Source organism: Protopterus annectens, chromosome 15.part0 (assembly GCF_019279795.1).
Source record: "Protopterus annectens isolate FY-2018-M chromosome 15.part0, PAN1.0, whole genome shotgun sequence".
In the NCBI taxonomy this organism is placed as follows: domain Eukaryota; kingdom Metazoa; phylum Chordata; order Ceratodontiformes; family Protopteridae; genus Protopterus; species Protopterus annectens.
In genome coordinates, this window is record NC_056749.1 from 73,172,690 (window position 1) to 73,191,082 (window position 18,393).

At 39.3% G+C, this 18,393-nt stretch overlaps 1 protein-coding gene across 1 annotated transcript in view; it reads right to left on the minus strand.

The window, feature by feature from the left end:
- The window catches only part of XPNPEP2 (X-prolyl aminopeptidase 2), a 983,740-nt gene that overhangs the window by 353,888 nt on the left and 611,459 nt on the right, over positions 1–18,393 (minus strand). The window contains exons 11-12 of the mRNA XM_044057066.1: positions 13,061–13,150; positions 12,549–12,658 (exon numbers count right to left, since the gene is read on the minus strand). Coding sequence (XP_043913001.1) covers positions 12,549–12,658; positions 13,061–13,150 — 200 coding nt within the window. The remainder of the gene's footprint in view (positions 1–12,548; positions 12,659–13,060; positions 13,151–18,393) is intronic.

An 18,393-nucleotide genomic window follows, 5' to 3' on the forward strand; every position in this document is an offset into this window, starting at 1 on the left:
TGCAGAACATCAACTTCTTTCCTAGGGAAAGAATTTGGTGGGCTGTTTCTGCCGCTTCACTATTTTCTCCACTGTGGTGCGAAGGTTACGGACCGGGTTAAGGTAAGTGTGTGAACGGACCGGGTTAAGGTGAGTGTGGGAATGGGATAGTTAAGGACCTTAGGGTTAGGAAGCGGGTAAGGTGAGTGTGCGATAGTTACAGACCTTAGGGTTAGGGAGCAGGTAACGTGAGTGTGCGATAGTTACAGACCTTAGGGTTAGGGAGCAGGTAACGTGAGTGTGCAATAGTTACAGACCTTAGGGTTAGGGAGAGGGTAAGGTGAGGGTGCAATAGTTATGGACCTTAGGGTTAGGGTTTGGGTTAAGGTAAGTGGATAGATAGTAGTGTATGCACGGTTTAGTGTAGGGTTAGAAGTAGGATTTTAAGTGTACATGTGTGGATTACTTTTTTTGGTGTGCTTGTGTTGTGTGTGTGTTTCTCAGAACAGCAAATTTTCTCCCTGGGAAAAAATTTGCTGTTCTGAGCTTTCGATTATATCACATTTCAAAATTCAAGTTTGAGCTTATGGTGTTTGATATTTTGGAATTTTGATTATGTGATATAAAGTCTGTAAGCCATAGGCAGTTATTTTCAATTTCAGTTTATTTTTTTGGGTGGGGGCAACAAACATTTTGGAAAGTTGCTAGAATAAAATATCATGTTACCATGATGCATTTCACTGCCAAGCCTTGAACTCAAGACCCTGTGCACTACAGTCAGAAAAACATACCACTATGCCAAATCAGCAGCAACTGGATGGACCATGAAGATGTAGTCTAAAAAAGATGTGCATCATTTCTCATATGTCAAAACTAGAAACTACTGGCTGTGCATTTCACTATTCTTTCAAATAATAGGTTTGTTGGCAATTTGTGTGGATGTGAAATACCAGTTATTCTCAAAATGCATTCATTTTTATTAAGCTGTGAATAAATGCACTGTGGCACGGTGGTTGGAGTTGATGTTTCACAGTACTTGGACTCCTGGTTTGTTTCTTAGACTAGGTGTTTTCTGTTTTGGTTTCTAAGTTCTGTGGGTGTCCATAGGTTTCAACTAGGGACACTGGTTCCTTCCTACATTCTAGTTATAGAAAGACAGGAAGGCTGAAACTTAAATGGCTATCATTTAGTGAATTCAGTTCTCACGTGCCACCATAGCTCCCAATGTCTTAGCACAAAAAACCTGTACAAAGCCAATAATGGGGGAATACAGACCCAAAAATAGGGACACATTTATCTTATAAACTTAGAAAATTGGTAGAATAAAAGGTTTTGCGTTACCATTTATTTTCTGAAGAATATGAAGTCTGAAAGTCAAATAAATGCCTGTCATTATTTAGGGAAGTCAATCCTTGAGTGATTGCCACAAAAATCCTAAAAACCACAGACTTTAGGAGGAACAGATAAAAAAATGAGGCATAAATTCACAAGTGGTGGTCGATAAGGACTTTAGGCTCTTATTACCCTGTACCCAAGGTACAGTGTTTGAGTCTGAGTACCTCTAGCCATCAGGTGTATTAAATTGGGACATTTTCACACACAGACACTCACAAATGTATGTTTGCCTATCTTGAGTGATAGCTTTTTTACACCTTTATTGAATTGTTAGTAAAAGGTAAAATAAAATTAGTGTCTTGTTTTTCAGTTTGTCATTCACCTGATTCTGACAATAAGGGACAGTAAAATGTATAACCTTGTTATCACCTAGCATGGTTATCATCACTATTGCCAGACTGAGGTACAGTTTAATTTGTTTTAATAAAGTTACACTTAAAACAGAGTTATTGTTCATTTCTTTTCTGGTTACAGCCTAGTCAGTGCCATGAAAAGTAATTGCTTCTAGTACTTGTCCTGTTCTAGCCTGAATTATTTCACCATTAATAATAAGTAAAAGCTTTATCTTTGGAAGCTGATGCAGAGAAAATTAATATGTTTGTGCTAGGCTTCTGTTCTTACATAACAATGTGTTTTTTGAACTCCAGCCAAAGTTTCTAACAGAACAATTATTAACCATGATGTGACCCCTGCTAGGGAACAACCATTAATAAAACGTGCCCAAATAATGTGAAAAAAGTTCACAAATGAGATTCCTTTTTAAAACAACTTTTCATCCTGCTAAAAAGCATTTCCTCTTGCAGACTCAAAAGAAGATAAACTTACTGGCAGCAAACTGGGATGTCAGTGACAAAACCTAATATAATGACAAATTATCAAGAATATTCACATAATTTATTCATAAGAATGAATGGACTCTACTTACTTTTCTGTTTAAATCTAAAAAAATCTCCATTGTAGTAGGCAGGTCAATAGGCATAAGCACTACTGAACATTAGCTAAAGTGGATCCCAAAAATGGCATGCTCAGTATTAAATTTGTAGCAATTAAACCTTACTTACACACACACACACACACACACACACACACACACACACACACACACACACACACACACACACACACAGTCATGACTACTTGATGGCAGTAGCAGGTCTGACATACACACAGAGCTGCTGTGCCAGAAAACAGCAGCCAAACTCAACTACCACACTAAGTTCTTAGGTAAGTTTGGCTTATGCTCAGAAAAGGTAATGAGACTGAATAGCAGTACCTGTTAAAAAAGAAAGAAAATAATCTCTCCACACCGCCAAGCCAAATAAAATTTATTAAAAAACGACAAGGCTTTCACATATCAAAAGCATCCTTCCTCAGTGTCTTACACAGAATGGCAGTTAAAACCAACATTGATACTAATAGCACATGACACAGCCATTAACTGATTAAGGTGAACACCCAGTTCTTAAAGATACAGAAACAGTCAGGAGAGGGATAAGGAGTATATACATATCTTCTTTTTTTTTCCAATTTTCCTTTGTTTATTTTTTAGAGCAGGTTTTAGTGTAACTTGTTTATTTAAGCCCGGGTCTTTATCTGCTTCAAGCCTCACTATCCATTCATATTCTTTCATGTCCACATTATTAACATGGTCTCCACATCTAATACCTGGGTATACAATAGATTTGACCCTGAAGTCAAATTCATGAGCAGCACCCATTGCAGAAATCTGGCAAGCCAGTGAATTAGTAGGTGTATTCCTATGAATCTCTGACCTATGCTCAATAATTCTATCCCTCAGTCACCTGACTGATTTGCCCACATAAAATCCTGAACATTTCTTACATGTAGCAAGATATATAATACCAGAGGGATTAAACATCGCTGTGCAGTGAAAAATGAATCTCCTGCCACTCATAGGATGTATAAATTCTGAGCACTGATTAATACTTGTACAACATGAACAATTGTAACATGGAAAAGTGCCTTTTTTTCTTAAACTCAATTCCTTGTGTATTATTTAAAGAAAAATCTTTGTAACATAAAAGTTGTTTCAAATTATTACAATTATGGTAGGTAAACATAGGTTGGTCTGGGAGCCATTTCTCATGACCAGGTATAGATTTGAGGGTAAAACAATTTTTTCTTATAACATTCTCAATTATTCTGCTCATTCTATTGTATGTCAGGAGATATCTAAGGGGTTGTCCTTTACTAGAACTCATAGTGTCAGTATTGGAATCCTCTTTAACAGAAAAATAGGGTATGGCTACAGAATCCTTAATGTCAGGGCATCCCTTCTAGCTGTCTCTATTTCTGTCATATTGTATCCCCTCTCCAAAAAACTTACAGTCATTTCCTGCATCTGAGCATTACATACCTCCAGCTCTGTACTAAGTCTACTGGCTCTTAAGTACTGACTTTTTAGGATACTCTTGAAGGTTCTCCTCACGTGCATAATTTTTTATGGCGATATTTGTTTACTTGAACATCTTTCTTATAGACACTAGTTTAAACCATGATCTGTAAGCATCAAATGTATATCCAAAAAACTTAGGGATTTGTCAGAGAACTTCATCTCAAATTTAAGAAATTCAACAGTCTCATTCAAGTATGTATAAAAGTTTTGTAGATCCAACATAGTACCCTGCCAAACTAGGAAAATGTCATCCACAAAACACTTATAGAATGAAACATTCCTAGCATAGGGGTTACTTACACCATATATAAAGTTTTCTTCCCATCTGCTCAGAGTCAAGTTAGCATAGGTATTTGCTCCGGTAGTGCCCATAGCAGTACTCAATACTTGATGGTAAATTTGCTTATTGAAAACAAAAAAATTGTTTTCTAGAACCAGATCTAATAGTTCACAAATTGTCTCAGAACTTCTACTATTAACCAAACCATGCTCAACTAGTATTTGTCTGACACAATCAACTCCATAGGTGTTGGGGTGACAGTAAATAAAGATTTTATATCTAGTGTCACTAGAAAAAAAGTTCTAATTAATAATGTTATCATACCAATTGTAAAGCTGAGATAAAAAATCACCACTATCTTTAATATAACTAGGGACACATTTTAAATAGTCCTTTAGTATATTCTGGAGGTATACAGATATAGGCTCTGTAATACAACCACCACTTGAGGCAATGGGCCTCATGGGTGGTTGCTCAACAGACTTATGGATCTTAGGAAGTCCATAAAGTATGGGGATGGTACGACAGGGCACACTCAAATAATGAAAAGTTTCAAGATCTGTCGTTCATTACTTGGTGGTCGTATAAAGACATATTTATTTTACTAATCATACTGTCTATTTCCTTATTACCAATGACTTTAAATGTAGATTCATCCCTAAGAAGATCCATCATGGATTGTATATACTGTTCCATGTCCATTATCACTGTTGCTCCTCCCTTATCAGCCTCTTTTATAATAATTTGTGTGTTAATTTGTAGTGATTTTAATGCTTCACATTCTGACCAAGTGTTTACCTTAATCAATTAATGGCTGTGTCATGTGCTATTAGTATAAATGTTGGTTTTAACTTCCAGTTAAACACTGAGGAAGGATGCTTTTGATATCTAAATGCTTTGTCATTTTTTTAATAAATTTTATTTGGCTTGACGGTGTGGAGAGATTATTTTCTTTTTTGCTGTTGCTTTGGTGTTATTCTCTCCACCTTATCGCTTGTTCCACATTTTTACTGTATCAGTACCTGTTCCCAGCATAGCAACAATCCCTTCAATTCAATACCTGGAAGTACTGAACTGCGTACTGCTTCCCCTTATGACATCATCAAAAGATGCTACCAGATGACACAGATTTGGGAAGTATTTGTATAGCTGTTCTGCATACATTAAATAAAACCCAAATTTTAAAACTGAAGTATAGCTACACTGATATGAAACATACATAAAAAGTACACATTTTAGCACCAGAAATACCATGTTACACAATGATAGTATAACTGTGACAAAAAATTGCACTTTTTTTTAAGACAGAAGCCCCAACAGGAAGTAGAGCAGACCTGGGGTATGCATAGGTACACACTTCCGATGGAATTAATGAACCAGGAATTGCTATGTACCTCCTGACCTAAAGTGGGTGTTAGGAGCACAATAAACATAATGTTGTAAGCAGGAGAGGAACAAAGGATTCAGCAGGGTGCAGCAGGAACCTTCATGGTCTAGGTTGGAAAAAAACAAAATTAAGATGCCACTAATTGAAGTACAATGGCCAATAGCCAGTTTCCAAATACCACTTAACCATAAGCAACACTACTTGAGAAATAAATAAAGAATTATCAATCTTCAAGCAACCCAGGTCTTCATTGAATGGTTCGGCGTTTCAGTTAACACCCGAAAATAAAGGTTTTGTGTTAGAAACATTACATACCTTGCCGAATGCGCAGTAGCAAGTCCTGCCCACCACCCAACAATCAGTAAACTAATATTCATACTGATGGCGGTCACACACACATACACACACACACACACACACACACACACACACACACACACACACACACCACTTACTTCAACCCTTTCCATTCGCTGATCCAGCCAGAATTCTTTCTCTGCAGGCAGATCGCAAAAGAGAACGAATGCTACTGAATTGCTCAATAGAATGAACGCTCTCACTTGCATCCAGACTTCCCGTGCACACATCCATCCAAAAAGCCAGCTGAAAATACGTGATTGTGAGCCCTTGAGTGCAATTCTGACAGGCTGGTAGCCCCGATAGAGCTGACATCATCGCGCAAGTGATGACATCAGCACAAACCACGAAAAATAAATAAAAAATAAAAAAAGGAAGCAAAAAAGTCGGAAATGAAGGGGTGCCACTCAGGAATCATGGCACCCCATTATTTGGACCCCAAAACTCAGTAATAACAGGGGTAATCGATACAGTTGGGAGGTATGCCTGGAACATATGACAATTGTTGGAGAGTATAGACCACCAAAGTCAAGTGCAGATGACCTAGAGGAATTCATACATTTCTTTCTTGAAACACAGGAGGTAAGAATAATATTAGCTTGGGACTTAAATTTACCAGGAACAGACTGGAATAATATTGATTCAACAACTTTTGTAAGGAAATGATTCACAATGTATATTCAGGACCAACAATTGCTTCAGACTGTAAAAAAACCTACCAGGGGATGGAACATACTAGACATTGTTTGCGCTCCTAAAAAAATTACAGTTACTTCAAGTCAAGTTGTACCACCATTAGTATGCAGCGATCATGGGATTATAAAGGTTAATTTGTTGCTAGATAATTCTGCTAAACTGAAATCTAAACCAATACACAGAAGGTTAATTACAGATTATATGGAAGCAAAACAGTCACTATGTAAAACTAACTGGAGTGAGGTGTTCAGTGGCAAAACTACAGATGAAATGTGAAAAGTTTTGAAATAAAAACTGTTTGAGTGCAAAAAATCAAAAAAAATGTTTTAACATCAGGATCTAGGCAAACATCAGGGGTATATATTTCCATAAGAACAAGACATCTGATTAAGGTGAGAGACAAAAAAATATAAGAAGTGGAAGAGAGGTTGAACTATAGCTTTGAAAACTGAAATAAATAAGCTTGACAAACATAGTGTGCATAAGCACAGTGTGAGACAAGATCAAGAAAAAATTTAAGAAATGTATATAAAGATATTGAGCATAATAGAAAACCTTCTTATAGATACATAAGATGTGGAAGGAGTAAAGACATACAAATTGATAAACTGTGTGCAGATTCTAAAATGTATTCTCAGACAGAACAGATTATAGATATATTTATAAAATCTTATGTAAGCACAAGGAGGAGACAGAATTAGTAACAATGACCTGAAAACACTTCAGCAGGAACTTATAGTGGGTTCCGGCATGTGAGACAAATGCCCACGAGCTATAACGCCGAAAGCAGAAGGCTGCAGCACATCTACATTGTAGAGCGGTGCAGCTGAAAGAGAGATATGCTGTGGGAATCCACACAGTCAGGAAAACCAGCAAATGGAGACGTTCCCTAAAGTAGATAAGTGGGCTGTCACCCGACAGTGGAAACAGCCTCTCTACACAGGCAATCAGCAGAACAAGTGGCTAGAAAGGTCCAAACACAGTAAAAAACAAAAAGCAGCTTACCTGTTGCCCTGCACAAGCATACAAATCCCCCCACAACCCATACATTAAACCATGCTGTGGGAAGCTTTCAGGAAAAGCCAAAGAAGCTGTAGCTGCTGCTGAAGGATACAGATGTACATGCGCATTGTTACTAATATAGACATTACAATACCACAAGCATCCTATGCCCCCCAACAGTACAGATTGTCACAGAAAACCCTGACCTTTGAAGAATATGTTTGGCCCATATACCACATAATTGTGACCATCTGGCAAAGTAGTGGAACAACACTGAAGAGTGGAGTTAGAACATAATGACAGACATTTGAGTTTCAGACTTCATACCCATCAGAAAATTCATGCTAATGCAAAACCTGTTACTCTATCAACTTTCTAAGTTTGTAAGAGCAAGATGTAAACAGTGTTCTTGCTTGTACCACTGTTTTTATTTGGTTTACCACATTACCTACCCAAAGAGGTTGAGAGGTATGCCTGCAACAGACAGACACTGTCCTGCCAGAGCCTTCCTAGTGCAGTGACAGGTGGAAACATGTCAACCCCGGCAATCACAGACTACCTACCCAACAGTGTGAAAGCAGCCACTGTAGAAGGGAACATTGACACACAGGAGTATCAACCCACCTCGCAGTCCACAGCAGCATGTGTGTAATGTGGGGGCTGCCAAACCCATCCAATGGTTGTTGCAGCTGGGGTACGCATGTATGCAGACCCATGTAGGCAGAAAATGGTGCTACACAGGGTTACATCCCTATGTAATCTCTGTCACTGAAACCGAGACTGGGCCCCACACCCTGACTGGCCAGCAGCATTAGCTGGGAGTTAAAGGGGACCTGTGCAGTACATGCAGATCCAGTGGTACAAGCATGCTGGGTAGACTCCTACTAGACTACAATCACTTGTCAATTCCACAGCTGTGTGAACTGCACGTAGAGAATCCCTAGCAGGACAAGTAGTAAGATCAGGGTGGTGTGTATACAGCTGCACAGGGCCACTGTGACAGGCAGTGCTTATACAGAGGGTACAACACAAGGTGGTGTGTATACAGCTGCACAGGGCCACTGTGGCAGGTGGTGCTTATACAGCAGGGTGCAACACAAGGTGGTGTGTATACAGCTGCACAGGGCCACTGTGGCAGGCAGTGCTTATACAGCAGAGTACAACACAAGGTGGTGTGTATACAGCTGCACAGGGCCACTGTGGCAGGCAGTGCTTATTCATAGGGTACAACACAAGGTGGTGTGTACACTGCTGCACAGAGCCACTGTGGCAGGCGGTGCTTATACAGTGGGGTACAACACAAGGTGGTGTGTATACTGCTGCACAGGGCCACTGTGGCAGACAACGCTTATACAGAAGGGTGCAACACAAGGTGGTGTGTGTACTGCTGCACAGGGCCACTGTGGCAGACAGCACTTATTCAGAGGGTACAACACAAGGTGGTGTGTATACAGCTGCACAGGGCCACTGTGGCATGCAGTGCTTATACAGCAGGGTACAACACAAGGTGGTGTGTGTACTGCTGCAAAGGGCCACTGTGGCAGACAGCGCTTATACAGAAGGGTACAACACAAGGTGGCATACAGCAACATACCCAAAGTCTGATAGTGGCTTGTACTGAAGTTGTGTCTACATTCTGTTTCCTGCTACACTGGATTTGATGGATACGGATAGGCCATCTACAAGTAGTGTTACCATGATGGAAAATGTGTACCTGTATAGCCCTGGTCAGCTTGCCAACAGATACAGCACAGTGCCCAGCCAATGGGGGCAAACCAATGCTGGTAGTGGAGGGACACCTCTACCATTTAGAGCATGAAGCACCCCCTAAATGGTACTGGGCATGCATTGAGTGGAGATTAAAGGCCTGCCGAGGTCATGCCATCACTGGTCACCAGGATGAGGGGAAAGAACTGCTGAAATCACTGCCACACCAGCACTGCGCAGATGCAACAACAGCCCAATTGGCTACACTGTGAGCAGAACTACAGCAGAGGGCGATAACCGACAATGAACTGCCAAGTCTGGTAATGCAGAGTGTCCTAGGCACAGCAGATGACAATGTACTACAAGAGATGCCTTGCCATGTCTCCCTGCATCGTAGCATCACCAGGGTACAGTAGAGGGCATGGGCATCCATGTCCACACCTCCAGCAACACTTGCAGATATCGATGTCAGCCAGTATCCACTCTGTAGTGGCAGCTTTATCCTCTGCAGAATGTCTGATATGGATGGGACTGATGCCTTGGTTCTACTAACTACAGCACAGAATCTGGCAGATCTGTGCAGGTCAGACATCATTCTTGGGGATGGCACCTTCCCAACATGGGATGATATTTGCCGTCAGCTGTATACGTTACATGGATGTATTGGCACCCCCACCTCAGCAACGATTGTTCCCCTGGTGTACTGTCTCATGATACAGAAATCAGAGTCTGCATACAACAATATGTGGGAGATACTGAAGGGTATGGCTGTAGATCAGGGATGCACTTTGGCTCCACAGTACATTATGACTGATTTTGAGAAGACAGTGATCCATGCCAGCCAAAAGGCATTCCCTAAGAGTATTCTGAAGGGGTGCTTATTCCATTTTGCACAGATCATTTGGCACCAGATCCAGCATCACCACCTTGTGGCCCTCTATGGTATGGACACTGATTTTTCAATAGCCATCCACAAGCTGATTGCATTGTCATTCCTACCACTTGAAGATGCTATCCCCGCATTTCTAGACATTGTGGCTACCTTACCTGACTGTGCAAAGCCTACAGGCATATTTCTGGACCATCATTATGTGCGTGGCCGACCACAAAAGTATGCATCCCGCTGCTCAGCACAGCAATGCCTGCCATCTTCCTACCCTTTGAAGTTTTGGAATGTGTGTGATGTCTTTGACATGGACTTCCTGCAGACTAATAACCAGGTGGAGGCATGGCATCATCGGCTGAAGGTATTACTTGGACACCCTACAGTGCAGCTGTCTGACCTTCTGTCTGTTCTTCAACAGGAAAAGAACCTGACAGATACCCAAAGGGAGTCACTTTTGAGGGGGATGCCTGTGACACTGCATAGGAAGGGTATTGTTGTAAGGGAGTGTCACCTAAAGCACATCTTGCAACATAACTGTGACTACAGTGATGTGCAGGATTTCCTACATGCTGTGGCACATTTCTACAAGTTGTGAATATATTTGGGTTTAGTACGCACCAAGCACTACACACATCACTTTACATGCTGTGTTAATAAAGGCTTTGCCCACAGCACACAGGTTTCACATTACCACTTTCATACCCACTTGGCATCCTGTGACAGCCTCATGTTCGACTGACAGTCACACATGGTGGCTTCTGGGGGGGGCGGTGCAGAGTGTATCACTGTGGGGTTTTGTGTCTGCCACCTGTGGTTAGGGTGCAGGGGGTTCCTCTATTCCCACAGGGAATTGTCCACAGGCATTTGTCACTGCAGCTAAACTGTCCATCTGCCATGTGTCCACATCCAGCTGTCTCACGGGCGGGGGTGTCATGCTGCCTAGGCACCTAAACCCACTTATAGTACCATTATATCTATTATTCACAAGGTCAAATAAATACGGGGAGATTCCTCAAGATTGTAGACATGCGCTTATTAAACCTGTCTTTAAGAGAAAGGGGAGTAGGATGAACCCAGAGTCATACAGATCCTTAAATCTATTTTCATGTTGCGGAAAAATAATGGAGAAGGTAATATTGGATAAGTTATTGCTAGAATTGGATAGGTTGGAACTTGAAACCATATATCAGCATGCATATGTTGAAAATAGATATATTACCATCTATAACAAGATGTTCTATAACAATATAATAACAGCTATGAATGAAACATTGTGCTGTAATTTATATAGATTTACATGCATTTGACAGGGTCATATACAAAACACTGTTCAATAAATTAGTACAACTAGGTATTGATGTGCTCTTGATAAGTTGGATAGCTGCATGGCTTACAAATAGGACATGGCAAGTATCATGCAGCAACTGGACAGGTGAAATGCTTGGTTACAGTCAGGGTACCCCACAGGGCTCTGTCCTAGGCCCTTACTTGTTTAGATTGTAACTTTCAGGCCTAACTTTTTCATCTGAGGTGTTCTATAATATATATGCAGGTGACCTAAAACTGGGTAAACTGATTACCTGTGTTACAGATAAGGCATGCCTGCAAAATAACTTGACTAAGTTGACCATTTGGGCACAGGAGAATAATATGCTCATAAATACATCAAAAACTAAGCATATGAGATTTGGGAGACATAAATTGAAAGGTGAATATTTAATACAGCACACAGTGATTGAAACTGTAGACTCATTTAAGGACCTGGGTATATGGGTAGATCCAGCTTTGAGTTTTTCTAATCATATCAACCAATTGGTTAATGATAGTTATAGAACTACAGATTGTATAAAAAGATTTATAAAGTCTAGGAAATAAAAAATGATGAAGTCATCGTTTGTTAGTTACATTAGACCCAAGCTTGAGTATGGAATGACAATATGGAAACCCTATAAGAAATCAAGCATGAGTAAACTCGAAATAGTACAGTGGAAATATACCAAGGGCTTTCATGGATGTGAAAATTTAAGTTATTATGAAAGACTAAAATATCTGAACTTGTACAGTGTCTCTTATAGATATCTAAGAGGAGATCTTATTCAGGTGAATAGGGCATTTAGAGACAGCTACCTCTAGGAATGTTTGGGGTTAAAAGCATGAGAGAATCATCAGACAACCCATGTCATTCTATAGAAATGATTGTTCTCTGACAGAGTAGCTGATGCATGGAACAGACTACTAATTTAGATATTTTTTAAGAACAGCCTGGACACTTATTATGGGAACAAGTGTTTTGGTATATTGGCAAGCTAGAAGGACATTAATGAATTGAAATAGCTGTATGTATGTATGTATGTATGTATGTATACAATCTCATGTGATCCTACACCTGTGGTAGAATGTCTTGGCTAGACAAAAGTATACTTTATTATAACTCACTACTGACCTGCGTAGTTGATCCACATAAGAAGCCCCTGAGATTTCATCCACTGTTCCTTTGGGGACATTTTTCTCCAGCCATAACAGATATTGAATGAGAGCCACAGCATCCCTGACCTGCAAGAGGAATAAACTTTGTTGAACTGTTACTGTCTTCAGGGATGGTAACTCAGGGCTGGAATTTGAAAGACATGGTTGTATTAACATAATTAGTTTTTGTGAATCAATCTTTCAAAACTGTCATTTTCATAGTGCCAGCAGGTCTGAACAGTATATTCCTTAAACTGAAGCATAAATTTCATAAAACAAAATGAAGAAAATTTTCATCTTTTAAATGAATAAATGCTATATGTCGAAAATAAATACCTGAAATAGTGGTACAGTGTACAATTCAACTGATTCAGAACCTATATGATGCATTTGACCAGACTAATAGACTTTTACCTGTATTAAATTAATATCTGTTAGAACATTTTGATTTTAATTTGAAAACTATGCATATGCATGATAGAAACTCACATGGCATTCTCTTAGTATCTTTTGTTCTGTTTCATCTTTAATAGCTTTGGCCATCATTACAGGTGAATAGGAGTCTTTTATTAATTTGGTCTGCAGAAAGAAAGATGATAAATGTTAATTCCAGCTGGTAGAGTTGCCAACTTACAGTAATAGTTCATGTCATATTCATATGTTGCTAGGAGTAAGAAAACTTTGCACTGTTGCCAACCAGCAGCACTTAAATGCATTTGTTTAACACTCCCCTGCACATAAATGGAGAGAGTACTTGATAAAGTGACATCTTTTCCTAGCAACAGGATAATTCATGACTTTGGTACTCATTTCAGATAAGATTGCCTTTCCGTAATCTAGTGATTAACCTGAGTAACTGCTTGATGATATAATAAACTAGTTGAGATAATTTCAATAAAAACAGTAAGTACTGAATCAGACAATAACAGTTAAATGTCACAGGTCTTACCAGATACAGTACTACATTTCAAAACTGGAATTATGCAAAGAGTTGTCATTAGCAGCGGTCTGTTACTCTGCACCTGTCTTGCACTTTCTTTTAGACACGGATGGCAATATTGACATGTCTCTGACTAGTAGTTTAACATTAGTGATGACTGGATATCATCTGACGTCTCTTTCTGTCGGTGATGTCATCAGTCTTTCATTAAGTCACATGTCAGTCCTTCTACATGTTTGTGTATTTTATGCCTTCTGCATGTTTACACATTATTCATTTGCTGTGGCTAACCTACTAGTCTATTAGCTGTAGTCCTGTCTTACTGTGCACTTTTTCTCCTTAAATGTACCAAATCTGGTTAAATAATTAATTAATTCTAGCATTAACGATGGAAACCCACTGGACCAATGGCTCCTTCATTTGGTCTCAAGGTGAGAAAAATTTCTGCAGTAATAAACACTAATACAAATAAGTACCTCATAATTTTAATCATAGAAAACAACATTTACTGCTGTATATACAGCTTTAGTGTAGTAGCTTCATGTAATACTAGGCCTGTTACAGGCACTGACTTGATGCTAGAGGTATGCTTTTAGGTAAAAGCAAAATTCTACTTCTGGTGTTTTAAATGGGTAATCACTGAGCTGTGATGCATCAGTACAAAACCATCACTGCAGTCTATACTTTGAGATCCATTTGCTTTCATCAGTAGCTTTTTCTAAAATGATAACTCTGTATCAGGCAGATATATACTGATTATAGGTTCATAGGTTCATATGTATATACTAGGCTAGCTGCCACTGTGAGCTTCATTAAGCCTAGCCAATTTCTCTTCCAAAGGGAAAAATCAAATGATGTACTTTGTGTTTCTGAGGTAAACACCTTAACCATTACACCAGCTCCACAAATGAGTCCTTCTAACTTTCCTCATGAGTTATTTAAGACTGTGAGAGAAGCATAGAGGAATATGCTACATAAACTGCTGCATTATGACTATTCTAATTGCTAGAACAAGCTGTACAGTGCTCCTGAGTTGAAGAAAGTGGACATCCCATGGAGTCTGTAAAGCAACAAAGGCATTATGGGTAATAATGGTCAGGATAAGTGAAAGATTGACAAGGATTTGGGTTAATTTCAGTAACTACTTTTAGAAAAAATGTGGGACTAGCAGACCTGTTGAACTGGCCTGTGACAATTGTATCAAAGGATCTAGTCCTAACAGCAGCTCAGGTGAATTAGGTTTGACTAGTGCTTAGGCGCTTGATGGTACTAGAAATGGGGATGGGAAGATGGGCAATGCCCATCCTGAAAGGAAGGGACAATGTTTGCCACCTAAATTCCATATCTGCTCTTTAGGACAGAGCCTCAGCTGTAGAGCACAGGCTCATCATGAGGTGAGGTGTTGGAGTAAGGAAGATGTGGGCATGCCCATCAAAGTCTGTGACAGTTCCCCTTGTAGGCCCATGTGAGGGCACATGCATGCTTGGAAAAAAGGAATTAATCAGCCCTTGCAGTGAAGCAAGGGTTCATGTCACCACTAGACAATAATAAACCAAACTGCTGATCACTAATGCCTTTTCTATTTGGGAGTTCATGCTCTCAGTGCTCTCCGTGCAAGGGACTTTGCCTGAAGACCCCCTAAATTAACATGATGAACTTTAATACCGAACAATCTCAGGGCAAGTAAAGATTAGTTCCTGTAGTCACCAGTTCTACTGAACAGGTCTGCTAGTCTGTACTTCACTGAAAACAGAAAAGCCAGTTCCACAGAGTTATTTGTAGTGGGGATGCCAAAGCAATACAACAATGATTTTATTTATTTAAATTTTTGCTTGAGATACTTCAGGTGGGCCAAGAGCAACCCCAGAGGCTGAGGAGAAAGACTCCACCAAATTTAGGAACATAAGTTGATAAAAATTACATAAAATGAACAAGTACAAGTATTTAGTTAAAATATGAATAGAAACAGTACAACATTCAACAGATCAATAAGAAATAATAGTAAATATATACGCATTGATTGGTAGTCTAGCTAACCATATACAAAATATTAATAAGATACACAATACTTGGCATCACTAATGAAAATATTCTTACCCCCTATAGTCTAGACGTAGTTTACAATGGATCTTTTATTGCATATTTAATATGGTCATTGTGCACTAATTTGGTGAATTAACTATAATAATCTGTTTAATAACTGAACTGTAAAATGCTGTTAAAAGCAGTTCTTGCATTTTGCACTTCACTTGTCACCTTTTCATGTCCTGTTTCTTTGTCATTAATTAATTTACTTATTCTTTCCTGTTTAACCCTGTAGTTTTTCTTCTTATGAATTTTATTTGTGCTGCCTGAGCGTCTTTCTGCAATGATAGCTAACATGACCTATTTCTGAAGTTCTAGCTGGTTTATATGACTGTTTAAGCATTCTGACTATGTGGTATTAAACTGATAGATTAGGATCATTGTGATCTAAATGGGACAATTCATGTAACTTTGTTTATTTAGTCATCTTTGTCTTCAATCTTACTCTCCTATCTTTAGTTAATTTTTCATTTCAGTGGAGCCCACTTGTTTAATGGAAGCCATCCATGTCCAGATGAACAGATCTATGTTAGAACACTGAATTGTTAAAACACTGACGTTCATTAAATCAATCCCATATAAGCAAAATGGCTCAATATAAAAGTGCGATAAGAGGGAAGTAAAAACATTGACAGCAAATATTTTTGCTAGGGGCTTGCCACCCTTTAGCCCTATGTGGTGACTATGCCCTTCCTCTACTCCCTGCTAATTATATACTCCAACTCTGTAATCAAACTATAGATGAGACTGGGCAAAAGCCATATGAACATCTGATTTTTGGCAATTTGATATTCTAACAAAAATCCCCAGCTGAATATGCCCAGCAAAAATGAATCACAACTGGGCAGGCACAGGACAGTATGAAGTATGGCTGCTGTGCCAACCTCTGGAGTCCTTGAGCACCTGAAAAGGAATAGCTGCTTATAGGCAGCTTTCCCCTACAGGCACTCCATCTTGTCTGTCTTTCTCTCCCTGTTTTGCCTAGAACTGTAACCACATCTGGGGTTCTGTTCTTTAACATACAGTAGCATAAGAACCTAGACTCATTTTATTCTACCACTGTGGATCTATTTTCACTGTCCCAGGGATTTACACAACAGTTTATTTTATCTTGGACTCTTTCCCTAGGCTAGTTTGAATTTGCTACATAGGTCTTTAATTTTGAAAAAAATAATTTTGACTGTTTGAACCACGGGATTATTCACCTTGCCACTGCCCTACGGTAAACACTGCCTCCTTTTCTCTATGGCTCTTCAAAACTTTCTTACAACATGTAATTCTGAGCCAGTCTGAAAGGAGTTAAGCGAATTGATTTCATCACAGCCTTCATGATACATTTGCAACCTTTTACAGAAACAAGCATTTCCTATTGTATATACTAAAGCAGATGTTTTCCATGTATAGTTTGAGCTATCTGTCCTCATATTTCCTTCTTCATCAGCTGCAGATGTTTTCCATGTATAGTTTGAGCTATCTGCCCTTATATTTCCTTCTTCATCAGCTGCAGATGTTTTCCATGTATAGTTTGAGCTATCTGTCCTCATATTTCCTTATTCATCAGCTGCAGATGTTTTCCATGTATAGTTTGAGCTATCTGTCCTCATATTTCCTTCTTCATCAGCTGCAGATGTTTTCCATGTATAGTTTGAGCTATCTGCCCTCATATTTCCTTCTTCATCAGCTGCAGATGTTTTCCATGTATAGTTTGAGCTATCTGCCCTCATATTTCCTTCTTCATCAGCTGCAGATGTTTTCCATGTATAGTTTGAACTATCTGTCCTCATATTTCCTTCTTCATCAGCTGCAGATGTTTTCTATGTATAGTTTGAGCTATCTGTCCTCATATTTCCTTCTTTATCAGCTGCAGATGTTTTCCATGTATAGTTTGCGCTATCTGTCCTCATATTTCCTTCTTCATCAGCTGCAGATGTTTTCCATGTATAGTTTGCGCTATCTGCCCTCATATTTCCTTCTTCATCAGCTGCAGATGTTTTCCATGTATAGTTTGCGCTATCTGCCCTCATATTTCCTTCTTCATCAGCTGCAGATGTTTTCCATGTATAGTTTGCGCTATCTGCCCTCATATTTCCTTCTTCATCAGCTGCAGATGTTTTCCATGTATAGTTTGTGCTATCTGCCCTCATATTTCCTTCTTCATCAGCTGCAGATGTTTTCCATGTATAGTTTGCGCTATCTGTCCTCATATTTCCTTCTTCATCAGCTGCAGATGTTTTCCATGTATAGTTTGAGCTATCTGTCCTCATATTTCCTTCTTCATCAGCTGCAGATGTTTTCCATGTATAGTTTGAGCTATCTGTCCTCATATTTCCTTCTTCATCAGCTTGATTCTTTCACATGCGTTTGTTTCGCCTTTTTGTACAGAAATCATATGCTCCCCTTTCCTTCCTAGTCTGCCAGCCTGTCCTCACTAATTATTTGTCTAAATGTCTGCTCATAGTGCATGTCTTTCTCTGCTTTTTTTACTAATAGGTTGATGTCCACTTCCTTGTTTGTTTTCCGTAACTGGACACAGTACTCCAACTCTGGTCTCATTTGTGCTGTTGTTCTCTCTTAAGACCACCCCCTTATCTTTAGAATCCATTCCTCTAGCTAAGCAATCCAACACTGATCCTGAGGGTCATTGTTCCAGAAAGGTGATAATCACTAGGTCTTGCCCTGATATGTCCTGTTTCTGGATTGCTACTTCCCAGATATAACAGCTCAGATTACTTAACACAGAACTTTAGTTTTCATCTATCAACACAGTTTCTTGGTTCCTTAAGTCCATTTCATAGGT